Source organism: Balearica regulorum, chromosome 8 (genome assembly GCF_011004875.1).
Source record: "Balearica regulorum gibbericeps isolate bBalReg1 chromosome 8, bBalReg1.pri, whole genome shotgun sequence".
Taxonomy (NCBI): Eukaryota; Metazoa; Chordata; class Aves; order Gruiformes; family Gruidae; genus Balearica; species Balearica regulorum.
In genome coordinates, this window is record NC_046191.1 from 2,215,496 (window position 1) to 2,240,275 (window position 24,780).

Below are 24,780 nucleotides of genomic sequence, written 5' to 3' on the forward strand. Positions count from 1 at the left end.
CTTTCGCTCACGGCGCATTAAAAACTAAAAAAAAACCCCCAAAAAACCAACCCAGATCCCTGGCAGCGGGCAGGCAGCTCCTGTCGGAGCTCATTCCCTATGCACGATCTTTGACTTCGCACCCTCATCATGTGCTGGCAAGCGGTACCGAGCCAGCCCACCACATTAAAAACAAAATTAAACGCTTACCGAAAGACAAAACAGCAATAAAATAACGTACCACAATGTTTAGAATTTGCCATTATTACGGACAGACAACAATAAAGATAATTGACTTTTGAAGTGATAATTTGTTAAATGCGGGCGTTTTCACAGCGTTTCTGGTAATATCGGTTCCGAGGGGACCGGCGCTAATTGAAACCTCTTTTACTTCTCAGAAATGAGCCGGGCGGTAAGGATCGCTCTCCCCACGCCGTCCCGCCGTGCCACCGCCAGTTTTTTTTCTGGCCGTGCCTCTGTGGGGGAAACCCGCACCTCCTTCCCCGGGAGTAACTTGGGAGTTGCTCTCCTGTACAGGCGCGCAGACGGTCCGGGCATCCCGCTGCCGTGCATCGCCGCTCCGCATCCCCCCCCGCTCCGCATCCCCCCCGCTCCGCATCCCCCCCGCTCCGCATCCCCCCGCCGCTCGGCTCACCTTGTTGGATGCCATCTCGCTGACGGAGCGGTAGGTCTGGATGGTCTCCAGCTGATCCAGGCACCAGTCGAGCTCCTCCAGCGTCTCCATGGCCAGCTTCTGGTAGGGCTCCTCTGCGAAGAGGCAGACGGACATGTAGTCGGGCTGGCGCGGCGGCAGCCTCTCCATGGCGGGGCCGCCCGAGCCGCCGCCAGCGCCGCCGGAGGTGCCGCACCGCTCCCTCATCATGCGGCCGCCGCTGCGCTCCCCTCGCCGCCGGCGAGCAAATCCCCGCCCGCCGCTGGCACCCGGCACGGCCCCTGCCCCGGCCGCCCGCCCCGCCCCGCCCCGGCCCGCCCCGGCCCCGCAGCCAGCCCTGCCCCCGCGGGACGGGGAACCGGGCGCCCCCCGGGCAGGGCAGGGCAGGGCTGGGCTGCGGCTTCGGGAGCGCCGCCTCCCCCGCCGCCCGGCCGCTGCGGGGGCCCGGGCCGCCCCCGCCGCTCGGCGCTGCCCGCGCCCGGGATGCTGGTGCTGCTCCAGCCCCGCTCCCTGCCCGGCCGGGCCCCTGCGCCCTGCCCGGAGCCGGCTCCCCAGCCCCAACAGCCCTGCTCCCCAGCCTGCCTGGTCCTGCTCCCCAACAGCTCTGCTCCCCAACCCAGCCAGCCCTCCTCCCTAATTCTATTTGGTCCTGCTCCCTGCCAATCCCTGTCCCCCGATCCCACCTGCCCTGCTGCCCAATCCCACCTGGTCCTGCTCCTTAGCCCCACCAACCCCTGCTTGTTGCCAGCCCCTGCTCCCCAAGCCCGCTAGCCCTGCTCCCCAACCCAGCCATCCCTGCTCCCTGTCCGTCCTGGCTCCCCAGCTCTGCTGGCCTTGTTCCCTACCAGCCTTGACCTGGTCCTGCTCCCCAACTCCACCAGCCCCACACCCCTCTGGTCGTGCTCCCCAGTGCCATCTGCCTGCGCTGCCCAGCAGGCCCTGCACCCCAGCCTCTCCAGCCCTACTCCCCAACCCCGCCAGCCCCTGCTCCCACCTAGCTCTGCTCCTTGATCCTGCCAGCAGGACAACGTGCTCCTGAGCAGCTCGTGGCGTAAAAGTTAAGGTTTACATAAGCGGATACAGTGAATCACAAAATCTCCCCATGAATGTAACTGCTTCTCATAATACCAGTGACATATGCTTACCCCATAAATCTTCCAAAGTTAATGGATTCAGCATTTCTAATGGCACTGGCGGAGCAGGTAACAGTGACATCAGAGGTCAGGATTGCTATGATATACACTCAGCAAAGTATCTGCTGTATAGCACATATGCTCTATCCACATATGCCCCATACATGTGTATACCACTGCCCTCCCTACCAAACACACGCCGGGACTGCACGGGCAATGCTCCCTGCAGGGCTGCCACCCTCCGCGGCCCCCTGCGTCCTCTGCGCCTCGTGCTGGTATCTGCCTTCGTCGGGACAGACCCTCTTCATCATTTACCATATCCATAAAGCAACGAACTTCGTTACGTATTGTACAGAGACCGTATGTTCAATGTTGGAAGTTACATGGCAGAAAATAAATGCTGCCAAAGAGTAATTCAGCAATGAACTCGCAAGGAGCACTTGGCACAGACACATTTTAAATAGTCAGTAAATCTGAATATTTGTGGCATTGAAAGTTAATGTTTTTTCTGTGCTCATAGAGCTCCAAACATGGCAAATAATCTCGTTCTTGCATACTTTTGTGATACATACATCAAAAAGCAGGTGGAAATCGCCAAAACACACAGAACTTGGGCATATTTTCCTTTCTAACATGCATATTCTCTATCAACTACTTTATCATGTAAATTAGTTGACCTGGAAGCAGCCCTGAGGAGAAGGACTTGGTGGTGTTGGGAGACAAGAAGCTCAACATGACCCAGCAATGTGTGCTTGCAGCCCAGGAAGCCAACCGTGTCCTGGGCTGCATCCAAAGCAGCATGACCAGCAGGTCAAGGGAGGGGATCCTGCCCCTCTGCTCTGCTCTGGTGAGACCCCCTGGGGTCCAGCTCGGGGGTCCCCAGGACAAGAAGGACATGGAGCTGGTGGAGCGAGTCCAGAGGAGGCCGCGGAGATGATCCGAGGGCTGGAGCACCTCTGCTATGGAGACAGGCTGAGAGAGTTGGGCTTGTTCAGCCTGGAGAAGAGAAGGCTGCGGGGAGACCTTAGAGCCCCTTCCAGTCCCTGCAGGGGCTCCAGGAAAGCTGGAGAGGGTCTGGTGACAAGGGCAGGGAGTGACAGGACCAGGGGAATGGCCTGAAGCTGCAGGGGGGGAGATGGAGATGGGATGGGAGGCAGAAATCCTTCCCTGTGAGGGTGCTGAGGCCCTGGCACAGGGTGCCCAGAGAAGCTGTGGCTGCCCCTGGCTCCCTGGCAGTGTTGAAGGGCAGGTTGGATGGGGCTTTGGGCAACCTGGGCTAGTGGAGGGTGTCCCTGCCCATGGCAGGGGGTGGCACTGGATGGGCTGGGAGGTCCCTGCCCACCCAAACCAGTCTGGGATTCTGTGATTCTGTGATTCTATGAAATGCAGATGTTTTGAAAACTGCCACTTAAAATATCTCTAGTCATTTCAATGGCAAACATACAGTAAAGTGATAGTAAACAGCTCTTGCTAAGTATCGTTTTAAGGAAAAAAAAAAAAGGTGAGATCTGCTACTGTTCAAAAGCTGTTTACTGCCCAGTCTAGAAGAAGAGTATATCCATATAAAAGCACTGTTAATGTTTCTTTCAGAACTTGCTTTTTCTGACACTACGCCTGCACATTTCCACTGGCCTGCCCACAGCTCCATCTGGGTTTCAGACCCAGGGAAAGAGACGTTACCCGCATCCTTCGGCAGCTCTTCTTAAATTCTTAAGTGTCTTTTGGTTTTGACTAATCTAAAGATCTTTTCACTCATTTTCATAAGGAAATGAGTCTTGTGAAATGAGGTTCTGATGGCGTGCCTCCTTCCAGGTGTCTGTGCGTCTTTCAGCTTCTCCACCCTCCCTGCCCTCCTTCCTCAGTCATTTCTGAACCTGCTGGTGAGTTTTAGCTCAATTTGCTTGGCCAGGAATTACGTCAAACATACCACATTCATACGAGTTTCAAGAAATTAGACAGTCGAGTAGAAGAAAAGACCCTATCGTCCTCGACAGAAGGAAGGCAGCCCGAGCTCAACCCCTCTTAGAAACTCAGTAACTGTCTCCTAAGCCACTTTCTACATGACCCAGTCTGAGACCAACCAACCTGGAAACCCCATTTTGTATCAAACCAGCCCTCCTTGTGTACGTGCAACTCCGCTAACTCCCTGTTTGTTAACTCGCGACTACTTACAAATAAATTGTGAAAGCACTGGCTACGATTCCACAGATAAGGCTAAATTTTCACCAGGTGTTTTCCAAAAACAGCATGTAAAATTAAAATATGTACTTCAAGTCCCCAATGAAATGTTGTAAGATAAGTCAGATTTAAAGTCAGTTAGAAGAAGTTGCTCTTCTACAAATGTAATAAAGATGAAGTGCATCGGGATTCTCTTGACGAGTGGTGTCCAGTGTCACTACAGGGATTCAAATAACCAGTAAACAGAAGTTTACATGCTACATGACATGTTCTTTCCATGAAGCCAAGGTGAGCGTCCCACTGACATCAGCATTGCAACACCCTCTGCCAGAAACACTCTTAAACCTTCTCCACTCACAGACTTCGATAACCTTCTTGGTACAGCTGAGGCACACGGTCATTTACGGAAACATTCTGGATATGGTCTCCTGGAATACTATATGATGTGTCTTCAACTGTATCATGTTTCAGTTTATATTTGGGTGTTGCATAACCGAGCCCTTACCCATAAAATTATAACTGGCATTTCCGTCATTTTTTCTAGTGCCCTATGTGAAATCATTTCCGAGACAGAATAAAGAACTAATTACCTAAATGAGTTTGTTTCAGTTTTCAAATATTACACGGTGTTTGTGCATGACTTTTGGTCCTGACAGCAATTTAGCAGAAACTGAGGTGACATTTCATCACCAGACCTGATTTGCTGCCAGACCTGATTTGCGGACAGACTGGCCGAGCCTTCAGAAGCAGCACACTGACCATTTAATATTTTTCCGTTGGCACTTAGAACACTCTAACGTACTTAAATGCAATTCATTTATGTGCCAGTATTTTGCAACAACTGCATTTTTGGTATTTTTTGCCATCTTTTTTTTTTTTTGTCTCTGTAAGATGATGGAACAACAGTATCTCTCACTAGAGAAGGGACTTTGTCCATTTTTTAGAAGCTTTTCCACATTTACTGACTTAGCCGTGCTATCATTTTTTCAAGGTGAGAGCTGCTAATGAATATGGACTTGAGGCTTTTTTTCATCTTGCACACTTGAAAAGTGAAAGGTTTTGGAGATCATCCTCCTTCCTGGGAGTGGTTCAGCATAAGGACACTTACGCACATGTGTCACAGATGAGAAGGGGGTTTTTATGATGAACTCTTGCCCGACGCTCCCCCACCAACCCTGCCTGTACCACGCTTCTCTGCAGCGCAGAGCTGCAGCCCCTGGTCGCTGCACGGCTGGGCGTGCAAGCCCCCGCGCCGGCCCTTGCCGCTGGCCAGGATATCTCTGAGCGTGAGGCCAGTGCTATCTGCAGCTGCAGCTGCGCAGTCGGGTTCCTCTCTCAACCCACAAACTTGCCGTCCCCCATCCTGTCACCCAAACGCACTGAGCTCCACAAGGCAGCAAGGCGGGACGGTGCGGCAGAGAGCAGAGACCCGAGTCCCCAAGCTGCAGGAGTGAACGGTGGCTTGGCCCTTGGCTTACACAGGAGATAAACCCAGTCAGGAAACATTTTGAAACTAGATCCAAACGCCAAAGTTCAAAGTGAGTTTTTTTCTCTCCTGATTCCCTCATGATTCTCTCGTCACCCTCGTCCCTTTTAAATAAATACATTAAGACATAGCATGTCTTGGTTCTGGCAGAAAGTGTAAAAGCTAAAAAGTTTTAAGCGTGGCCAAAATACCAGATCCCAGTTAGTTAAAAAAAGTTGGAGAGGAGTTGCAGTTCTCCTCTTTGCTCAGTAGAATATTGCAGGTGCCAAATAACTAAGTTCTCCATGATCTAGCAGGCTAATATTGCTAGTGGGTTTCTATCTTGTGAACAGATTGACCAATTTGGCAGGCGAGAAATGTTTAATACAAATATTTGCAGACATCTTTACAAACGCAGCTCTCCTCAACTCTTAAAGATCAAATTATGGACTGACTGTACTGGTAAAAAACTTAATTCCTAATTCTGCAAAGAAAAGAAACAGTTACTTCTAATGGATTGTAACTTTGCTCATAAACCTTAGGCACGTAGAGTTTAAGACTCAAAAAACTCCTAATAGTCTCTATCAAAAAGGGCTGCTGAAAGAAAATCAGAGAGAAACTTTCACAATAAAGGTTAAAAAGAAGGCATTTCAGCTTACAGCAGTCCTCCCAACTTTAATACAGTATATCCTATTCCACGTGCAAAGCCACTTGTTTACAGTGCCAGTAGACATCTTCTGGGTTATTTACTTTTAATTGCATCCTGACTGCAATAAATTGGAGCTATTTATAATTATAAACTTCTTCAACATTTGAGGCCGTCCTTCCCACAAGCACTCTGTCCTTAGCTCCAGCCTGCCTTCGTAGCAGCACTTCATCTGAGACTTGAGGGACGGCCACTGAGGTCACCAAAGTGCCCATTTTCCAGTGATTCCAGTTGATTTAATAAAAAAGTATTATCACTCTAACTTAACCTTACCTGAACAACAATTCAGACTCAGGATCAAATCTGTCCATTTAAAATTAAAAGAGCAGTTGCTCACTTTTGCCTTGGAAAGGCTTTATTGGATCTGTTCCCGAATCTAGTATGTACAACGTGGCAATAGGCAGGCACTGAAAAGTTCCCCAAATGTTTAACAAACCAATAAAATTTCAACAAAACCTGAAGACAAACACTCATAAGAAACAAAAGATTAAAAGACAAGTATTGCAGAAGAAAATGCTTACTAACTCCCACTAGAGACAGGGAAACAAATGGTCAGTAATCAGTAGGTTTGGTGAACTGAGCTCCACCACGGCTCTTAGGTGAGCTGGGGCTTTTGAAGTCCTCGTGTCCTTGTATGGGAACATGTAAATGTTTATCCTGGTGCATGAAACCACTTGCAGGCACGGAAAACTCTGCTTTAGGAAATGTCTGAAAGCACACTCCCAGGCTCCTAACTTGTAGAAATGCTTGAAAATAACATTAAGAGTGCAATTTTAAAAAGTACATACTTCTCGGTGTGAATCCATAAGACACAACCCCTGTCCCAGCTGTTTTAGGCACATTTGAATATTTTGCTTATTTATAGATATTTAAAATAATTTACAAAGTAAATAAAAAATAAAAAATGAAAGCACATTCAGGTATGGACATTTCTTGAAAATCGTAACAATATACATTATGAGTCTTTATCACTTAGAATTCATCAGAGGACTTGAAGACAACCCATTTTTAATTATATAACATACTATATTTATTATAGATTATCATAATTGTTGTCATTATTTAGATGACAAAAAAAGATTAAGATGAGAAGGGAGACCCTCTAGTTAATCGTGTGAATGACAGATTATTATTTTGTGAGTGGTACGGATATCACTGATGTTCACTGAAGGCTTCGTTTACATTTCTCAGTCCTTGACTACTAATGACCAAGAGCCTGTACCTAAGCAAGCTGGCAGAAGCCCTCCCTGTGGGATCCTCACATACGATCTGATCCCCGAAAGACTGATCCACCAGCAGAACTCATCTACGCTTCAGCTCAGACCCGTTTGATTTGAAGTCCTGATGCAGGTTAGAGGAGAGAAAAAGAAAGGAGAAGGAGAAGGAGAAGAAAAAGGGGAAGAAAAAGGGGAAGAAAAAGGAAAAGGAAAAAAAAGGAAGTGTGTTCTGCACGATTTAACAAGGTACTTGTGTGGTCATGGCTTAGATAAAAGTCACATAGATCCAGACCACCAAAGATGCTCCCTCCAGTTCCCTTCAACAAAAGAATACGGCTGTGTTAACTTCAGAAAGCGAGATTCGTTCTATGCCCTGCAATAATTACTAGCCAGTGCCTAGCATCACTCTAAAACCTGGGAGCTTGGAGCATGTTCAGTCAAACAGGTTTATCAACAAACGACATGCCAAAACTTGATAGAACAGGGACTTGTGCAGGCTGTCAGCCATTTACCCTTTGCCTTCCCTAATGTATCTGTGGTTGCTTACAGATTGTGCGGACATGTTTACATATTTACCCTTGACAATGCCGAGTGAATAACTGACACCAAATAATTTATTTCTTTAATGTATCCTGTTAGTGCATTCATGACTACCCATGAGCAGAGAGCTATTTCCTTGAATTAAACCATTGTTCTAACAGATCTAACATATGTATTTGAGAAAGTTGTTCTGTAGATGGGTTTGAAAATTCACAGGAAGCAAAATCAAAGGCGCAGAGCAAAACTGCAGTGATTTATTTAAAATCTGCACTGAAAATGTCCAAGTCTGATAGAACCATCTTACAAACTGCAAGCACTGGAAAAAAACCCCTGTATCTTGTCATTACAGGTTTCTTTTACAGATGCCCTGTATTTTTTCCAATATTCAGGGAGTCTACGGACCAGATTTCCAACTTTTTTTCAAGCATAAAAACTAGACATGTACCTAAAAGAAGGTATTATTCAAAAGCAAGATGTATCCAGCAGAACAGCCTAATGCCACACGTGCCGGCAGGGCTGCCAGAGCACGACCACATCCCCTCTTGCAGGTCTCTGGCCACTAGCACATTCCCAGTCCGCTGGACTGCAGGGCTGGAATTACAGAGTAATCTAAAATCATGGGAACAACAGAGTATTGAGATGCACTTCCCCCCCCCAACATTTCATTGTATGCAATGAAACTAATTATATCTTTTGCAAAGATAAGTGCAGATGTGCTAAGAAAGGCACAAAGCCCTGGCACCTGTGGAACAGGTGGAGCCAGTACGCTCTTGAGCAACTCCGCGAACAAATGGATGATCCTGCCCTTCTCCCCCCTCCCGAGCGTATTTTTGGGACTCCAGTTCAACCAGTAACTCTAGCTGTCCCCTCTCACATTTCTCACACCTGCAGCTATGCTGCAAGCCTCCCTCCGGCGTGCAAGGGAGCTGTGGGTAAGAGCGAAGGGCTCTTCGTTTGCTCCCCAGCACAATGCAGCCGCGCTGGGCACGGGGAGAGACGTGGAGTGGGGCCAGCGGGTGCCGGATCTCAGCGGGAGACGGGCAGGCTGCAGACGGCGTGGGCACGGGCACTGCATGCAGATGAAGAGAGCAGCATGTCTCGAAGTAACGCTTTTAGAAAAAAGCTATTTTAGAAATGGGGACTTTTCTGTTACCCAGCTCTAATAGATGAGATGTGGTAAGAGGCCAGGGTAGCGAAACCCCTGCAAAGAGAGACAACGGGATTAACTGGCAAAGCCACTGCTAGAGGTACACTGAAGAGGTGGCACTGGAGCAGATCCAGCTGCGGGGGAACGCAGACAAAATCTTAACACAGGCTCAAAAGCAGCAGAAACAATGGAGTCTGTATTGAGAGATGATAGAGGAAGATACAGGCAAAAAAATGAAGTGAAAGCTTTCTACTGCTAATTGCGAAAAATGCCAGGAAATGAGTGAGATGCTGCTGCCAGGAATAATGCTTGTAACACTGACATTGTTGATGAAAGTGTTCAACATGCACTAAAACCTCAAACACATAAGGCCAAGATTTTGGGGGGCATTTTTCTTTTTTCCCCCAAAGCAACAAGGAGCAGAAGAAATGAACTGTTCTGTTACACTGCTGAGGAGTCTGGCATTGTAAGTTCCCTAATTAAAGACAGGTCCTTTCTGGGACACAGCATTTCAGCTGCCCAGAAAGGCTGCTGGGAAAACTCAGCCCCTAGAAAAACGGCTCCAAAATCACTGAAGATGCCAAGGCAGTGATTAAAACAGCACCCGCCAAGAACATCGGGGACACATCCAGGTTCAAACTGGAAGATTCCAGGGAGCAAGCAGAAATGCCTCACCAAGAGAAGACACAAGGATCGTGGAAACCAACATGCAAGGGAGAAAGAAAAACCTCCTGCCTGTAGAGAATGACACAAGACCAAAACGCTTCACGTCGCCATGCTGCAGCCATCCCAAGAAGGAAGAAGCCACAGCTCATTTAACCACCGAAGCAGAGGCTTCCAGTGACAGGAGGAATGCCTGCAGCGTGACTCGGCCGCGACGCGAAGCACAGAAGACGTCTGCTAGTCACTCGACTGCCATAGTAGCAGTGATGTTTCTGAGTCAACAGCCCACGCGCTCGCTGCTCGATCACTGAGCCAGCTGCAGTGTAATTTGAGCAACGCCGATAAGCAGTAATATTAGCCTGGAGAAATGTCACTGGGGGGGGGCTCATCTGAGCTATCTTTAGCTGTCTAAAAGTTAATCACCTAAGCTCCCTGCACAGTCAGTGGAAAGTGGCTGGGACCTCCAAGGGGTGATCCTGGTCTATTCTCAGCATGACTGCTGCGATGGGCTGAATCACCCTCCGGAGGTGCCCATCCTTCTCCATTAACTGCAGAAGGCACCTCTCTACCGCACTCACAGAAACTGGTGTGAGGGGACCTCCGGAGGTCATCTGCTCCAGCCTCCCACCCAGAGTAGGACTATCCCCAGCTAATCAACAACAACAGCCTGATGCTCAAGTAGCTGCAGGGCACTGACAGACACCCTGCACCCTTCCTGTCATCGGCCACCAACTGGACACGTAGCCTTCATCACCGCCCTTAGAGCCTGGTGGTCCAGCAATAGCCAACCTTGTCAACAGTCCGTTTGTCTGGCCAATGCCAGCTTCCAAGTGGGAATGCTGTGCGAAACAGTACCGAAGTGCTCGCTGCAGCCAGGTTAGCCACCCACAGCTCCCCCCCCTCCGTGTCCCCACAGCCAGGCCAGCCCCTAGCCCTTGGAGAAGGAGGTCAGACCTTTTCAAGCACAATTTGCCCTCAGCAAATCTGTGTCTACCGTTGCCAACTTTCTGTCTTGTCCTTCGTGTGTTTGGAAACAGACTCCAGTGGACACCCTCAGTGACCTCTCCAGTGACCGAGAAGAGTCTGACTAGTCCATAGTTCCCCAGATCCCCTTCGCGTTTCTCAAAGATGGACCTTTTTCCTGTTGTCACAGACCTTCCCAAGCACCACAATTTTTCATGAAGGACACACAGTGACCTCATAGCCACATCATCCAGCTTTTCCAGCTTGAATCCTGTCCAATGCCATGGACTTGAACACATTCACCTCCTCTACGTTGCCCCCAACCCGCTGCTCCCTCATTGCTTTCCATCCCTCTCCTTCTCAAGCAGGCTGGTGGGCACTGGGGCCTGGGTGCAAGGTTCTGTCTGCGAAGACTGAGACAAAAAAGGCACTGAGTACTTCAGCCTTTCATGTGCCAGTTGTCGCTAGGCTATATTTCCTCCACAGATTAACATTTTTTCTGAACTTCCTTTCCCTACTCCGTACCCACGTTGGACTCCCCTCGCTAGCCACAGCTCTGGCAGCCTTTGTTCTGCCTGACTTCACCCCACATACCCAAACAGCGCTTTTACATCCCTCCCTTGTTACCAGTCCTTTTCACTCTTCGCCTGCTCTTTTTGCACTTTGACTCGCTAGGAAGCTCCTTGCTTCACCTAGTTGGCTTCTGCTGAAATTCCTGATCTTCCTGCACGACAGGATGGTTTGCTCCTGAGCTCGCAATACGTTTTCTTCAAAAACCAGCCACTACTTAAGATTGGTCTATAATTTTTAGGTGGCTGAAGTTAGGTGAAATTAATCTTATGACAATGACGGAGTCTTGAGACCAAGCAGTAAATGGAAGCTCTTGGCAGCAAACAGAAGAGTTTTTGCAGCCTTGGTGCTGGGCAGCCCGTCCTCCCTGGCCTTGCTTTGATCCCGATTCCTGCAACCCACCCCAAGGTGAGTGGCAGAAGATCAGTTATGGGGCCCCAGCCACCATTTTGAGGCAAAAATGAAACATTTCAAGGAGACTCATACCAAGAGGTCAGCCTGGAGCTAGAGCCTAGCCCTGATGAAGCCAGTTAAAGCAGAACTGGACAAACCTGTAGAAGACCTTATTATACCCACCCGTACTGGTGTGCAGGCTGGTTGGGGTGGATCAGCAGCCAGGTCATGAGAATCAGGTCACCAAGGACCCACACGGGCTGGCAACGCACTGATCAGACCACTGACTGTTAGCAGTAACTAGGCAATTGCTTCCCAATTAGTCTAGAGCTGGGTGATTGCGGTTTGTTATCGCGGGAGCTGGAGAAGTCACTCGATTTTGCCAGGCTTTGTGGCAGTAACTGCGGGTGCCCACAAGCAGCACTTATCGTTAGTTAGTCCTCTAACGTCAGTGTACAGGGTCCCCTGGGCTGGGCAGCAGGGTACCGAGAGCACCAAGAGCATCGATCCTTCTAGGAGAGGATGATGACGTGGAAGAGGCAACCAACGGCTGAGACACCCTCCTGGGATAATCTCAGCCTGGGTGTAGTGCCCCGCTGAGCACAAGAAGCTAAAGCTCTGAACTGAAGAAGGAGTCACTTGAGGGGTACAGCTGTAGTTTTTCATGGCTGCTGATGGGAAAGCCTGCGATATCCCCACAGACACCTTAAAAACAGACTGAAAAAGAATGAGGAAAATGGGGAGAGGACTGCTACTCAAGTACTGCCTTGCAAAGAACTGGATTTGCCAAATGTTGCTCAGAGAGAAGGACCAGAGTTTCAGTGGGCATTGCAGCAGAGTGTAGAATCTTCATTCCCACAGAATAAATAATTCTAACGTCTCTGTTCAGCTGAGATGGAGCATTGGAAACCACTTGGAAAGGACTAGCTAATAAAAAGTCAAGGTCCTGAATTAAACTAAAAAAGTATTGTTACATTTATTTTGTGTGTTTACATGGGTCAGATACGCACACACTCTGAAACAGCTGTGTAAACCTCAATTTTAAAAATGTTACAGTATACAAATTAAAGATCAAGATTCCCAAAGCAAAGTTAACACTGCACCTTTTACATGACAATGAGGTGCAAAAATGAGGCGTAAACACTAAGAACAACTTAAGGTGGCTAACAGAAACCTATGAAGCTTCCCAGAGAGGTAATTTCTGATCTGAAGATAAGCCTAAAGGTTTAATCTGAAATGCTAATGAAGGAGGAAAACTGGAGAAGTTCTGAAGAAGGATTTAGATTGGAGATATCGTCTCATCTTGGGGTGGGAGCCAGTGTTTTACCACAAGGCAGTATCCGTTTGTGCAGTATCCTTCCCCCCACGGCAGCACACGGAGTGAACAATACAGCGTTGCTGCCACAAATCAGAAGGGTAAGTGACAGTGCTTTTATGGTGCCAAATGGAAGTAACAAAATGCAGGAAGCATCTTGTCAGATGTCACTTAGCAGCGATATCACGGGGGAATCTGGGAACGGGATTTGCCTGCATAGTAGGAATTCCTCAGTCCATGGACAGGGAGAAGCAGAAATGGCAAGAGGGGCAGAATCTAATCTTGGCCTGTCGAATGAACGGCAAAGATTGCTCAGTTCCAACTTTATCTCGGGGAGCAAACACACAGTTTGGCACGTTATCGTTTTACTGACCGGGCTTGATTCCTTGTTGCCCTGTAGGATTCCTGCCTTAATCACAAGACAGGACGAAAAATACGACGCAAGAGAGTACCTCTCCTACGCAGGGTCTAACAAAACAAGGGCAAAGGACTGACAGTGCACTCAAAGGACAGAGCTGCAAAGAGAATGCTGAAATGATTTTTCAGATGATGTTTTGTAAGGAAATAAACACATATCTTGAACACATTTTGAAGACAGATCACAATTACCAAGGCTTTTACAAATTTTTTAACTAAGTGAATCCCCATCACACCCCATCAACATGCTTCTCAAAGCGCAGCGAAAACAGCCCACAGAGCTGCAGGCTGGGGACGGAGATGACCATCAGTTTCAATGGGCCACAGAAGGAAACCTCCAGCCCAGACCTAGAGCTGAGCCCAGGGACTGAAATCCCAGTCCCAACTCCCTGTAAATCACAGGGTGCCCAGATTATGTCTTTGTCTTTCTAGCTAAACAAGGAAAGGCCAGATCACAGTAAGATGAACATTTTATTGCGTGAGTAGAAATGTTTTCTTCCTGAGCACATGGCGTGCATGTCAATGCACGAGTGTGAGAAAGACACTGAAAAATCAGGATATGATTATGAAATTACCTAGCTACCCACTTAGGATTTACCTGTGCCATGCAGTGTATTATCTCATTTGATACATGTGGGCTGGCTCGGAGAGGGCTGGTAAGCTTACACGTGCAGGGAAACCAACTTGGATCCTGGAAGCAACATCGCTGTGCTAACAAGGCACTCCACCTAAACTAATTAGCCTTGCCTTTCAACAGGCTTAATTAGGTGGGGCACCATCCTGTGCTGTTGTGGCGAGACGGCTTCCGGTTCTGGAGCTGGCTCACCACAGCCAGTCTGAAGACTTCCGCACTTCGCTACCTGGTGCCATGCACCGACGACGTGTGTGTTGGAGCAGGGGCTCTGCCCCGTGTGGGCCCACAGCTGAGCCCAGAGGCAGCACCTCTCCTCTCCTGAGCTGTCTTTCTGCGTGTGTGTTTGTGCAAAACTGCGTGTCTGCACCCCTGCTGCTGCTGCACTGGAAACTCCTCCTTGAGAACCCATCAGATGACTTTCACAACAGGCCTAAGACAAGGAAGGAACTACCTAGACAGACCACAGCGACAACTTTAATTCAACAAAGGGGAAAAAAAAACCCCAAAATGTGAAAGATGCAAGGGACTAAGCGTATTCTATCTCACTGTTTCGTAAGAGTTTTGCAAACCACAAACAAAAAGGTCTGCATTTGGAACTGCCACAGACTTCAGATGTTACTTTCATCCACATACCCATCTGTAGCCATTAAATCAGGTTTTGAACCGGCTTAACCTGGAGGTAATAAAACTTACGGTCTAAATATTCTGTCAGAGTGAAAGTCCTTCGACTATGGTGAAACAAATACTGGAGTAGGAAATGGAGGAGGAACCTCGGGAACAAATCCTGGAAGCACAAAGCACAGTGGCGACCTACCTGAAAAGCTCTGCTCTGCCACTGGCATTAGATGTAAAGACAAAGTTTATTAATAATCCTCAGCAATTCATGAGGCAAATTATTCCCAAATTTTAAATGAGGGTCAGAATAAGGCTACTCACTTCACCATAGCAATGTAGAACAGGCTATTGGTAAAATGTTAGACCTGCTAAATCAGTTTCCTTGGCTCCTGGAAAGGTTACGATTTAACACAGAATTGTCCTCCATTTCCTCTCAATTTAATTTCCTTAAGGTCTTCAATATGAAAGTTAAGAATGTGGCTCCTGGAAGCATCCCAACCATAATTCATAGGAATTCCTTAAGACACATATCAGCCTTCGTGTCCGTATGCCTTGCTCTCAGCCTTAGAAAGACTGGGCGTACAGTCATCCGTTATGTTTTGAGCCATCATGCCAGCTATTTAAATGATATTAATTATAAAATATAATTAAATGTTTTTTTCATGGCCAAATGTAATTTCTTGAAAGCATTATCCTTTAGGATGGAAGCTTAAAAAAATGATTTAGTTTGGAATTTTAATCTGTTTTCCTACAACAGATATTTTACATACCCAAAGGGTAATAATGTCAACCTCGCCGATTTACCTTATTTGAACTTTCTGCCCTTATTTAGCCTCTCAAAATAAGTGAATATGACTGGCATTCTACAGCTGAAACCCGGAGATATTGCTGCTCCGCACTGAGCAGAGCCACTCACGTACGCAGCGCATTGCAAAAAATGACCTGTTTTGACACATTTGGTTTTCGGGTGATACTCTGAGTAAGCCCTATCGACTGATCTGCAATTGTACCAAACGACACTGTGGGAAGTCAGAGTATTGCTCACTGCAGATCGTGGGTCGGTCACAGAGCAGAACCAGCAGAAATAGCTTGAACAATCTGAAAGCACATGCAATTAAAAAAGTTGTTTCTTAATCCGTGATCCTCCAGCTTCTGAAAACGCAGAATGTTTTACCTGTTAAGCTAGTGTCCTTCAGATAGCTCTCTGGTGGCACCCCGAGATGCACGGATTCACTTTTTTCGCATGTCCACACCCTGTAACTCTGAACATTCGGAGTGATCCTCGAGTCACAAAACTAAAAAAATCTTCAGACCTGCAGTAGCTGACAACAGAGCTAAAATATTCACTGTGCTAATCATCTGTATTAATCTGCCCTAGCGAACAATTTCAGCTGTTCGTAGCTGTGACTCAGTGTGCTTTATGTTTACTAAACTGCACGTACAGCCTTTTAGAATAATCTGTTTAAAATCACAGAGTAAGTCCCACGGGTAAAAGGGTGGGGAGGAAGAGGGAGATGTCAGTATCCTACAAACTAGCATCATTTGTTTTGACAGCTTTTAATATTCCATATTACTCCTTTCACGTGCTGATCTCCGCTGCACCTCTGTCACCTTCAAATGGAGGCCATCACACCCTAGTCGCCAGCTTTTTAAAAGATGTGTTTGGGGCACGAGTCACAACTGGGCCGTATCTTCCCCGACATTACTAGGGATGTAGCATCAGATTCATTATGTGGTTATCCATAATCAGAAATAGATAGTATAGAACACCAGACAATAATTTATTTGTGCTTTTTTTTTTTCTTACATCTGGATCATTTTGGCCAGAAGGTGATTAAACCCGGAGGTCTGAGTCCTGTATTACCACTTCCCTCAATCTGGAGTCTCAGTCCTGACCCAACTCTGGGTGTTATGCTCGAGCCAAGCCATGAGGGAGCTGCCCCGAAGGGGCAGATGGAGGGTAAGCTCAAACCCAGCAACAACAGGCAGACTTGGAAGTGTAAACACTCGTCAAATCCCTACAGCCAGCACAGGTAAGAACAGCCTTTCACTCTCAAAATGCACTTAATTAAGGCCCTCAGAATATATTAATTTAAGCACCTCAAAACAAGTTCAAAGAATCAAAATGTCAGCTATAGTAAAGACACCCTTATTAACAATCATCTCAGTTAAATAGCAGATTAAATGGACATGGAAATGTTCCCCACTGAAGGTCAAATATGGGCTGGTCTACTGCAAATTATTCTGGTGGTTACTTTTCATGCTTTAAGTTTTATGCTATGTGGCACCTTTCAGGATTTCTTAGATTTAGCAGCATAATAGAGGCACCTCATGTTAGCCTTGGCCAAGGTCTCTGCACTGTCATTCACGCTACTTCTCCAAAGTAATTAATTCTGTGAAATAAATTCAGTGAAATTCATACAATTTCTGTGAAACATCTGATTTTAAGCTGCCCAGGACTTTCCATTTAAGGCAATTTGCAATAGGAGACATTCTAGCAGCATGCTGAATTGACCACATTTGGATGTGTTGCAAAGGCAAGCTCAGAACGAGCAGCTGCTGCTGAAAAATGTGGTGTGAGCATCATCTCTTCTTGTGTTTCATTTCTTTGTTCCTGATCTATAAAGTGTGAGTAACAGATTTTTGGCTTTTACCTGGATGGTATGTTCCCACTGTAAGTGGATGGAAATATTTAAAAGTTTCACGCAATATAGTTGAAGCCCGGAAAGCTGCAAACAGTTCGTGACATTTCACTAACAGGAATTTCGGGAAATACCCTGCCCAAAGAACTTGAATTAAGATGAAGGCCCACCGTACGTATTTGTCTAGGCTCTGGATGTGGACCATGTCCCATAAAGTATTACTGCTAAACCAGAAAATACTCCAGACAGACTGGAAATTTGTATTTGGATTTCTCTTCTTCAAGAAGTATCTTTGGGAAAAAAGGGAGGCAAACATTTCACAACTGTCAAATGCTAGCAAGATCTGTTATTGACAAACTCTGCACTTATGTTTGCTAACTTTTGTGAATGTTTACTTCTTTGAATTTTTGTTAGCAGGATTGCCCCCACACTGCGCTCAACTCATCGGACAACAGTCCCCGCAGCGCAGAGGGTTATCCCACCTCCTCTCGGGCTACCCCAGACCAGCGCAAGTGCTCCCAGTGCGGATCCAAAGTCCTGCACTCCAGTCAGTAACAGCAGGGCCACAATTTCAGGTCACTTCTCATAGAACTCAAGAGAGGGTTCAACCCATTTTAAATGAAACCATTGGGGTGTCTGGAATATGCTCTAAGGGCCCTGGCAAGCTGAATCCAAAGCCTTGCTCTAAACACCTGGAACCTGGAGTCTTTTAGATGCAATGCAAAAATGTCTGTTTAAGAAGTTTTTTGAAGAGTGTGAAGGTGTGGTAGAGGAGTTTTCATACGCACAGATGTTTAATTTCCTCTTGGAAAGGTATATTTATGGCAGCAGGATATTTATACTAGAATATCTACATTAAAAAGCATAACTCTTTTAAAATTAAATCTAACTATATAAGTATTTAGTACCGAGTAATGGCCACTGATCATGGCTCCTAGTAAACAACAGTGGCTAATCTTGGGTCAGATCCTACTCCTCTTCTGGCTGATGAAAGGCTGTTTGCCACTGGCCTTTGACAGGCACAGTATCGAATACAAAATCAAAATACATTAATTGTCAAATCAACACCCTGCTAGATTTTGGGGTTTTATTTTGGTTTTTTTTTTTACATTCTGAATTCCTGAAATGGTTAAGTGCCTGAATGCACAACAAAGCCAATCAATGATACCTTTAGACATGACAATATATTCCACAGGGACAGAAGCACTTAGATGTTTTTAGTCTACTGCTTAAAAAATTAAAATCTTTGTAAGCATACATATTTTTCCAGTGAACTGAATTAACTTAAGAACCTGGCATGTTTTATTAATAACCATAAATAATTAACAGTTGTTTCCTTTCTGTCAAAAAAGTATCGCAATTATACAATACTTAAGGCTGTCATTTACAGACACTTCTTATAGAGAAAACAATATTACAATAAAATGTTTCATTAACTATTAGCGTAACATTCTTTACCAGTTGCACAATGACATTATGCTTACATTAATAAGCATACCGTGCTTAACTATACAAATCTTTTTTAGTCAATCAGGAGATGAACAGATAGTGATATTAAAACCAGAGCATTTCTAGGTGATTTGAACACTGAAACCAGTCAATACGTTCATTGTTCAGTATCACCGTTTGGGAATCAGTGAGTCTAAACTGTATCTCAGAACGGATGCAATTCCGTAACTAAATAGAGGGAGAAGTGCCTTAGCAATCCTTTACTCCCTCTTTTAAATCTACCTGGGTTATATATTGATTTTAAAAGCTCTTAAAGTTTTGATCTTTATAATTGTTATCCTATAGTTGTAGAGTTAACTTTGGTGGGCAAAATGCTTACCCTACGGAGGACAGCGGGCTAATTCAAATTCTGCCCATCAAGGCCCGCACTTTACCCTCTGTACATGCCCCTACACACCAGAATCAAAGGCTGCTCCCACCAAGACTAATAAATACGAAACACTCAGAGGGAGTTCCTGCCCAACTATGGACTGAACAATTTGGCTGCTGACAATCAAAACACAAAGTTAGAAATACTCACTTCTTAAAACACAACAAGAAAGCAACTTACGCTTGGAATTAGATCCTGCGGGAGGACAAAAGTTTGGACATTGGGACTGTCCAAGGAGAGGCTGATGGCTTGGGGATTTGTGCGGTGCATTACCCTGGGAACGTCTCTGCACAGATACTCGGATGCAGCCTCTCACACTCCCATGGCCAGCTGTGTCCGGGACACAATGCTGCAAGCAGTGAGCTCAACCTCGGGGGAGGAAGGAGAAACTTATATATAGCTGCTGTGGGGATGAGCTGATGGGTGCTTTCAGGAGTCCATTTCAGCTCCCACTGGCTGGAAAATGCTGATGACATGGAAGCTGAAGGGGCTTAAATCAGCGGGACAATGAAGAACCCTATTCATCACTAAAGCATGTACAAACTGTGGCCCACGACCTAAAAAAAATAACTCGGCCTGCCAGAAGTTTGGTTTGGGTGTTTTTGTTTGTTTTGGTTTGTGTTTTTTTTCTCAGATGAAGTACACATTTCTCAAACTCATATGGAACTGATTCAGTACACTGAAGACTGCAATGTCAAAATCTCACCCACAGCAACTATTATCATTCTATGCAGAAAACAAAAGAAACACAGATTTTATCAACTCTGATATTAGCAATGGCAAAGTCTTATTGTCTTTGCAGAGGCCTTAAGCAATCCAGTACGAATGGGAGCTGAGTAAAGCAACATAAGGCTTTCAGAGCTTGACCTGTGCTTAAAGAGCAGAGTGAATATGGGGACAAAATGAGAGCACGCCACTATGAAGGTCTCTTCTTTGTCACCTTGGTCTTGCAGTTCCCTGGATCATTCAGAAAGAAACCATCCATCAGAGAGAAGCCCTAACTAAACCTATGACTGTTTTTATGGTTTTATCCTATGTAGCAGAGTGTGGTACCATCAGTGAAATGACAACCTCAACAAAAAAACCCAGTGGTTTGGCTCCTCAACTGTTCTTCAAAAACACATTGCTGCTGTCGATTACAACATACCTGCTTGTCGAAGGAAAGGTACTCCCTCCACCTGGGTGAGGATGCCATCTATATACATCCTTAGGTTTTAAGCTCGCAGCCCTTTGGAGCCTCTGTCTGACAGCCGGAGCCATTCCTGACACTGGGCAAGGAGAATTCCACAACCTGGAGCTGCCTTTAGCAGTGGGCAGGGTGGCAGCTCCAGGAGGTAGGTATCTCCCAGCCACAGTCATGAATGGACGTTCCAGCCAGCCCAGGAGAGCCCAGCCTGCCTCAGAAATACAGCAGGACTCAGCGTGAGTGCACGTAGGGAGTCCCACTGGCATCACGGCCGTTCGCCCCACGGCCATGGATGGCAGCTGGGCCCTGGGAGTGACAGGCTCCTGATGGCAGCAGCACGTGTAGCATCTTCATGTGACATCCACAGGTGGGGCAGAGGGGAAAACAGTTTTTATCCGTTGCTATGGAGTCACGATTAGCTTGTATGTCTTCAGAGCCTGCCGAGGAGAAATGAAGGCTATTTTCTTATATAGATGTCATGAAATCAATCCTTGCAGAATTTCTGGAGTCAAAGGCTAAGCAGGTTTGCCTGAATACCTTCTGTTACTTGATACACAAATAAATCTAGCTGTGAGACCTAAAATGAGTGTCGTTTTTCAGCTGGAGCTGATCACAAAAAATTACTCTTTAGTGTCATTTGGAGTTGGTTATGCGCACGGTAACATAACAAAAGTGTGTTCAATAAAATGTAGCAATTATCTTTGCAGTAAATGAGTCTTAGAAAATTAAGCAAAAAAACCCTCCCTTATTGCAAAGTATAGTGACTTCAGAAGAAACTTTTCCCTTATTCTCTCAAATGCTAAAAGAAAACCTGATGTTCTTCTTTTAAAATGTGCCTGCCTCTAGGTCTTTGGCACAGGTTTACTGATGGGAGGGCCGGCAATCTATTTAATGACTGCATTGACGTCAATAGCATAACTGAAATACTTACTAAGAAGCATGAGTCCAACTTTCAGGGGGTGTGTGTTTGCAGGCAGGCGTAACACACGAAACGGACTCTCCGCGGGAATGAACTACCCCTGAAGAGCAAGAAACAGCCGCTGGACGTCCCCAGCACCGTCTGGAGCTTGGCGGGCCACGCTTGCTTTTTCTGCAGGTAACTTTGAAACGCACTTTTAATTTCTCAAGCAGTAAGAATCACTTTACCATTCAACAGCCTTAATTTTACTCAGTCACGTCATTAAACCGATACCTGTCTGATTGCTTTTACAGTTTTGCTTAGTTTCTAAATAATCTGCATCATTATAGCACTGCGTCCTTTAAAAATAGCATTTGTAGGTAATAAGTAAGTCTACAGCACCACTGAATTTACTGTGCACAGATACTTGTTAGCTCAGCTATTTGGTCATACGTGACTCCTCTTGCACACTTGTTAAAAGCCTAAAACACCACACCTATTTGACTTGTACGATCTTTCTCAAAACCAAAAGGCCAGATTTTCAGTCACACTCACAGCAGACCAACAGAATTTCAAAACGAATCCTCTATTTCGTATATGCCCAGAGCCATTCTCCGCACGCCAAGAAGAGGAAGTATGGTGCAAGAGCACTAGCTCCGTACTGATTATTTGGGGTTTACAGATAGTTGTATCCAAGAGCTGACTTTGATGCGCAGGGCTTGTTAACTTGTACAAAAAGTTGGGACTCTCATTAGCACAAGCACCAGCATTATCCAGTCTTTTGTTTATGCTTTATACAAATGTTCGTGCACAAGTCTGTATATCTTACACCCACATAAAAAATGAAAGAGTACAAGTTCTGAGTTCGTGTAAAGGCATGTGAGAAGTGCAGACAAACGTGCAGATGTACAGGAAAGCAGAGGCTAAGGCACAAGCAAGAAAAATACCAATCTTTCATTCCCATCCCCAGAGAGGAATTTTAACAAAGCTTTAATCCCATGAGCCCTGAAAAGCCTGTGTGTGACATATCCCAAAGCGCTACACCCCCCAAAGCCTCGGGTTGCAACGCAAATCAGCTATAGTGTATTGCTAGGTATATAATTAATTGTGAGGACAGGCTATAATTATTCAGTGTTGAAAGTATCCAAGGGGCACTTGGTTTCCTGCTCTTGAGAAAAGTTTCTGCAAACCCCTCACAGCTCCAGGAAGCACACAACACTGTTCGACCCTTAACACTACGCTTTGCTCCTGCCAGCCATCAGTAACATTGAAATGCAACAGCCCATCAAACAAAGCAGCACAGGAAAACACTGTCCATCTGGGCATCGATCTTTTGGCAGAAATGTGCCACCTCTCCCCTTTCCCCCTGTTCGTCCGGAGAGGCTTCTCACTCCCTATTGCATCACGACTGGTACAGCGCCTTCTCCACAGCCTCTGCGACAGCGAGGGGGTTCATTTACGGCAGCGCCCGCAGGCACCGCACAGGCTTTGACACAGCACTGCAAAGGTAAGGTGATGCCATGACGAGCCTGTGCTAGTTCAGGCAAACGTGCAGACTGGTGCGCGACCGTTGTCGTGCTGCGAGGGAGAGGCCTTGATACTGGGAACCTAAGCAAACAGCACCGACCCTGTGCTGCCCTGAGAGAAAGAATACGACAATATGAAAAAGTCCGGGGAAAAACACAAAGGAAGCAAAACAGATGGAGAAAAGATTGTACCGAAATGGGTGGAAGAATGAGAGGCTTAGACTGAATGTGGTGGCCAGTGAAAGATGATTTAATTCAGAGAGGATTAGGGCCAGTGAAGTAAATAAGTATGGAGGAAGGAACAAAACTAAGCAGGAACTGCCAGACTTGTTGCAGATTTTATTAGTTGAATCAATTGGGTAGGATCTAAAGACCTTTCACTGAAGTCAGGGGAGGAGAGAGAGCTGAATCGAAAAGAGGAAGCGCTGATGGATTTGCTGAGCCCAAGGTAGCGCAAAGGTCAATGAAAGTAACTGTGGCAGAGGCTGCATTTAAAAAAAAAGGGGAACAGGAGAAAGAAATATCACAGAACTTAGTGAGACAATGTGTTTATATCACTGTTTCTGCAAGACCAGAGAAGGTAGTTGGGTAGCACCCGTTCATAACCCAGGCCCTGCGCAATTGCACTGGGTAATGCTATACACCGCCTAGGAACCTCCCGGTCTGCACTATTCCCATTGTCCTTCCCAGCTGTGGAGTACATGAGCCAATTAAGGATTTAGTACTTTTTTGCTATGGCTTCATATTTTCATGTTATGGTTTCTCAGTTAATTCATAAAAGCAATTTTGTTCGTTCCTGTGATCTGCAGTTATAACAAAATAACAGGAAAAATCTGCCAGATTTACTTAAGCTGATACCAAGGACAAAACACAGGATGTTCAATACATATTCCTCTTCCTTTTATTGCTGTGGTTATAAGGTTAAGAAAGCTCTGAAATTTACAGTGACATCCGTATCAGCTTCAAAAGCACTTTGTCCCGTGAAAAACCTTGCCAGAATTGTTCGTGCTTTCAATGAAAGCAAAAAAGGAAAAGAATTTTGTGATTTCATCACAGCTCATTCATTTTGCCATGGGTCTGGGTCCTCAGTGATGCAACTCCTTGGGAGTACTAGCATCAGATTTGGCTCCTCTCAGTTTGAAACAACGGACAAATCCCGTAATATTCTAGCTGGAGTAAACAGCTGGCAAGTATTACTTCCAGTGTAAATACTGAATGTAATTTGTCTCCCTCCAGGGTAATTTTATTAATGTATGCTAGTTTGCTTTAAACCCTGAGTTCTGTACTTTTCATAACAGGATATAAATCACTCCACTAATGACAAAAAAAAGGAGACATATACGAAGTGCTCATACTGATGTCAATTGATTGTGGTAAATCTATGAATCAATGTGTGACATGGGAGAGCTAAAATAAAATTCCGAGCTCGGCCGACTAACCAATCTAGAGAATATAAACACATTTCATTTCAAACAACATTCTTTTATCTAGAGGGATGTAACACAGCCTAGTCCCAATCAAAACATTACTGTTTCCTTCTCCAAAACTTTCAGGAAAAACACTCTGCGTCCTTTCAGACACAGGAGCCATTGGCACATAACTGGAAATGTTCTGATAGGAAAATCTCTCCTTCCTTTCATAATATCCAAATCAGAAGCCATCTAGGGGAAAAAAGCTGCAAACACTGAAAAAAAAAAAAAAAAAGCCCTAAAAATCTTTGTTCTTGCTGCATTTAAATGGAAACTTCCTTAGAAAGTAAACAGCTGTCATTGTTTTCTGCTATACTGAAATGAGTTACAATAGGTACCAATGGCTGTAAATAGGCAAAGGCAGGCAATCACCAAATTGGCCAAGGGACCCGCTGGACAGAATGACTACAGCCTCCACGGGAAACAAGAGAGGGTTGACAGCAACCTGGAATGCACTCTGGGCGGCAAAGCGGGGACAACAAATGCAACAATAAGGTCAGAAATTCAGAATGGTCCTGGTTTATGTGCTAGAAAAGCACAGAATAAGAAAAGAAATAACCGCAGGATAGAAT

The 24,780-nt window shown here is 45.9% G+C and overlaps 1 protein-coding gene across 5 annotated transcripts in view; it reads right to left on the reverse strand.

Annotated features, from left to right (window-relative positions):
* The window catches only part of PDE4B (phosphodiesterase 4B), a 213,070-nt gene that overhangs the window by 26,801 nt on the left and 161,489 nt on the right, over positions 1-24,780 (reverse strand). For 3 of the 5 annotated variants that reach the window (XM_075759159.1, XM_075759161.1, XM_075759162.1), the window contains one exon: positions 635-747. In XM_075759159.1, coding sequence (XP_075615274.1) covers positions 635-747 — 113 coding nt within the window. Of the gene's footprint in view, positions 1-634; positions 748-9,713; positions 9,971-19,309; positions 19,662-24,780 lie in introns of those variants that run through there. The other 2 variants (XM_075759164.1, XM_075759163.1) reach the window with 2 other exon arrangements.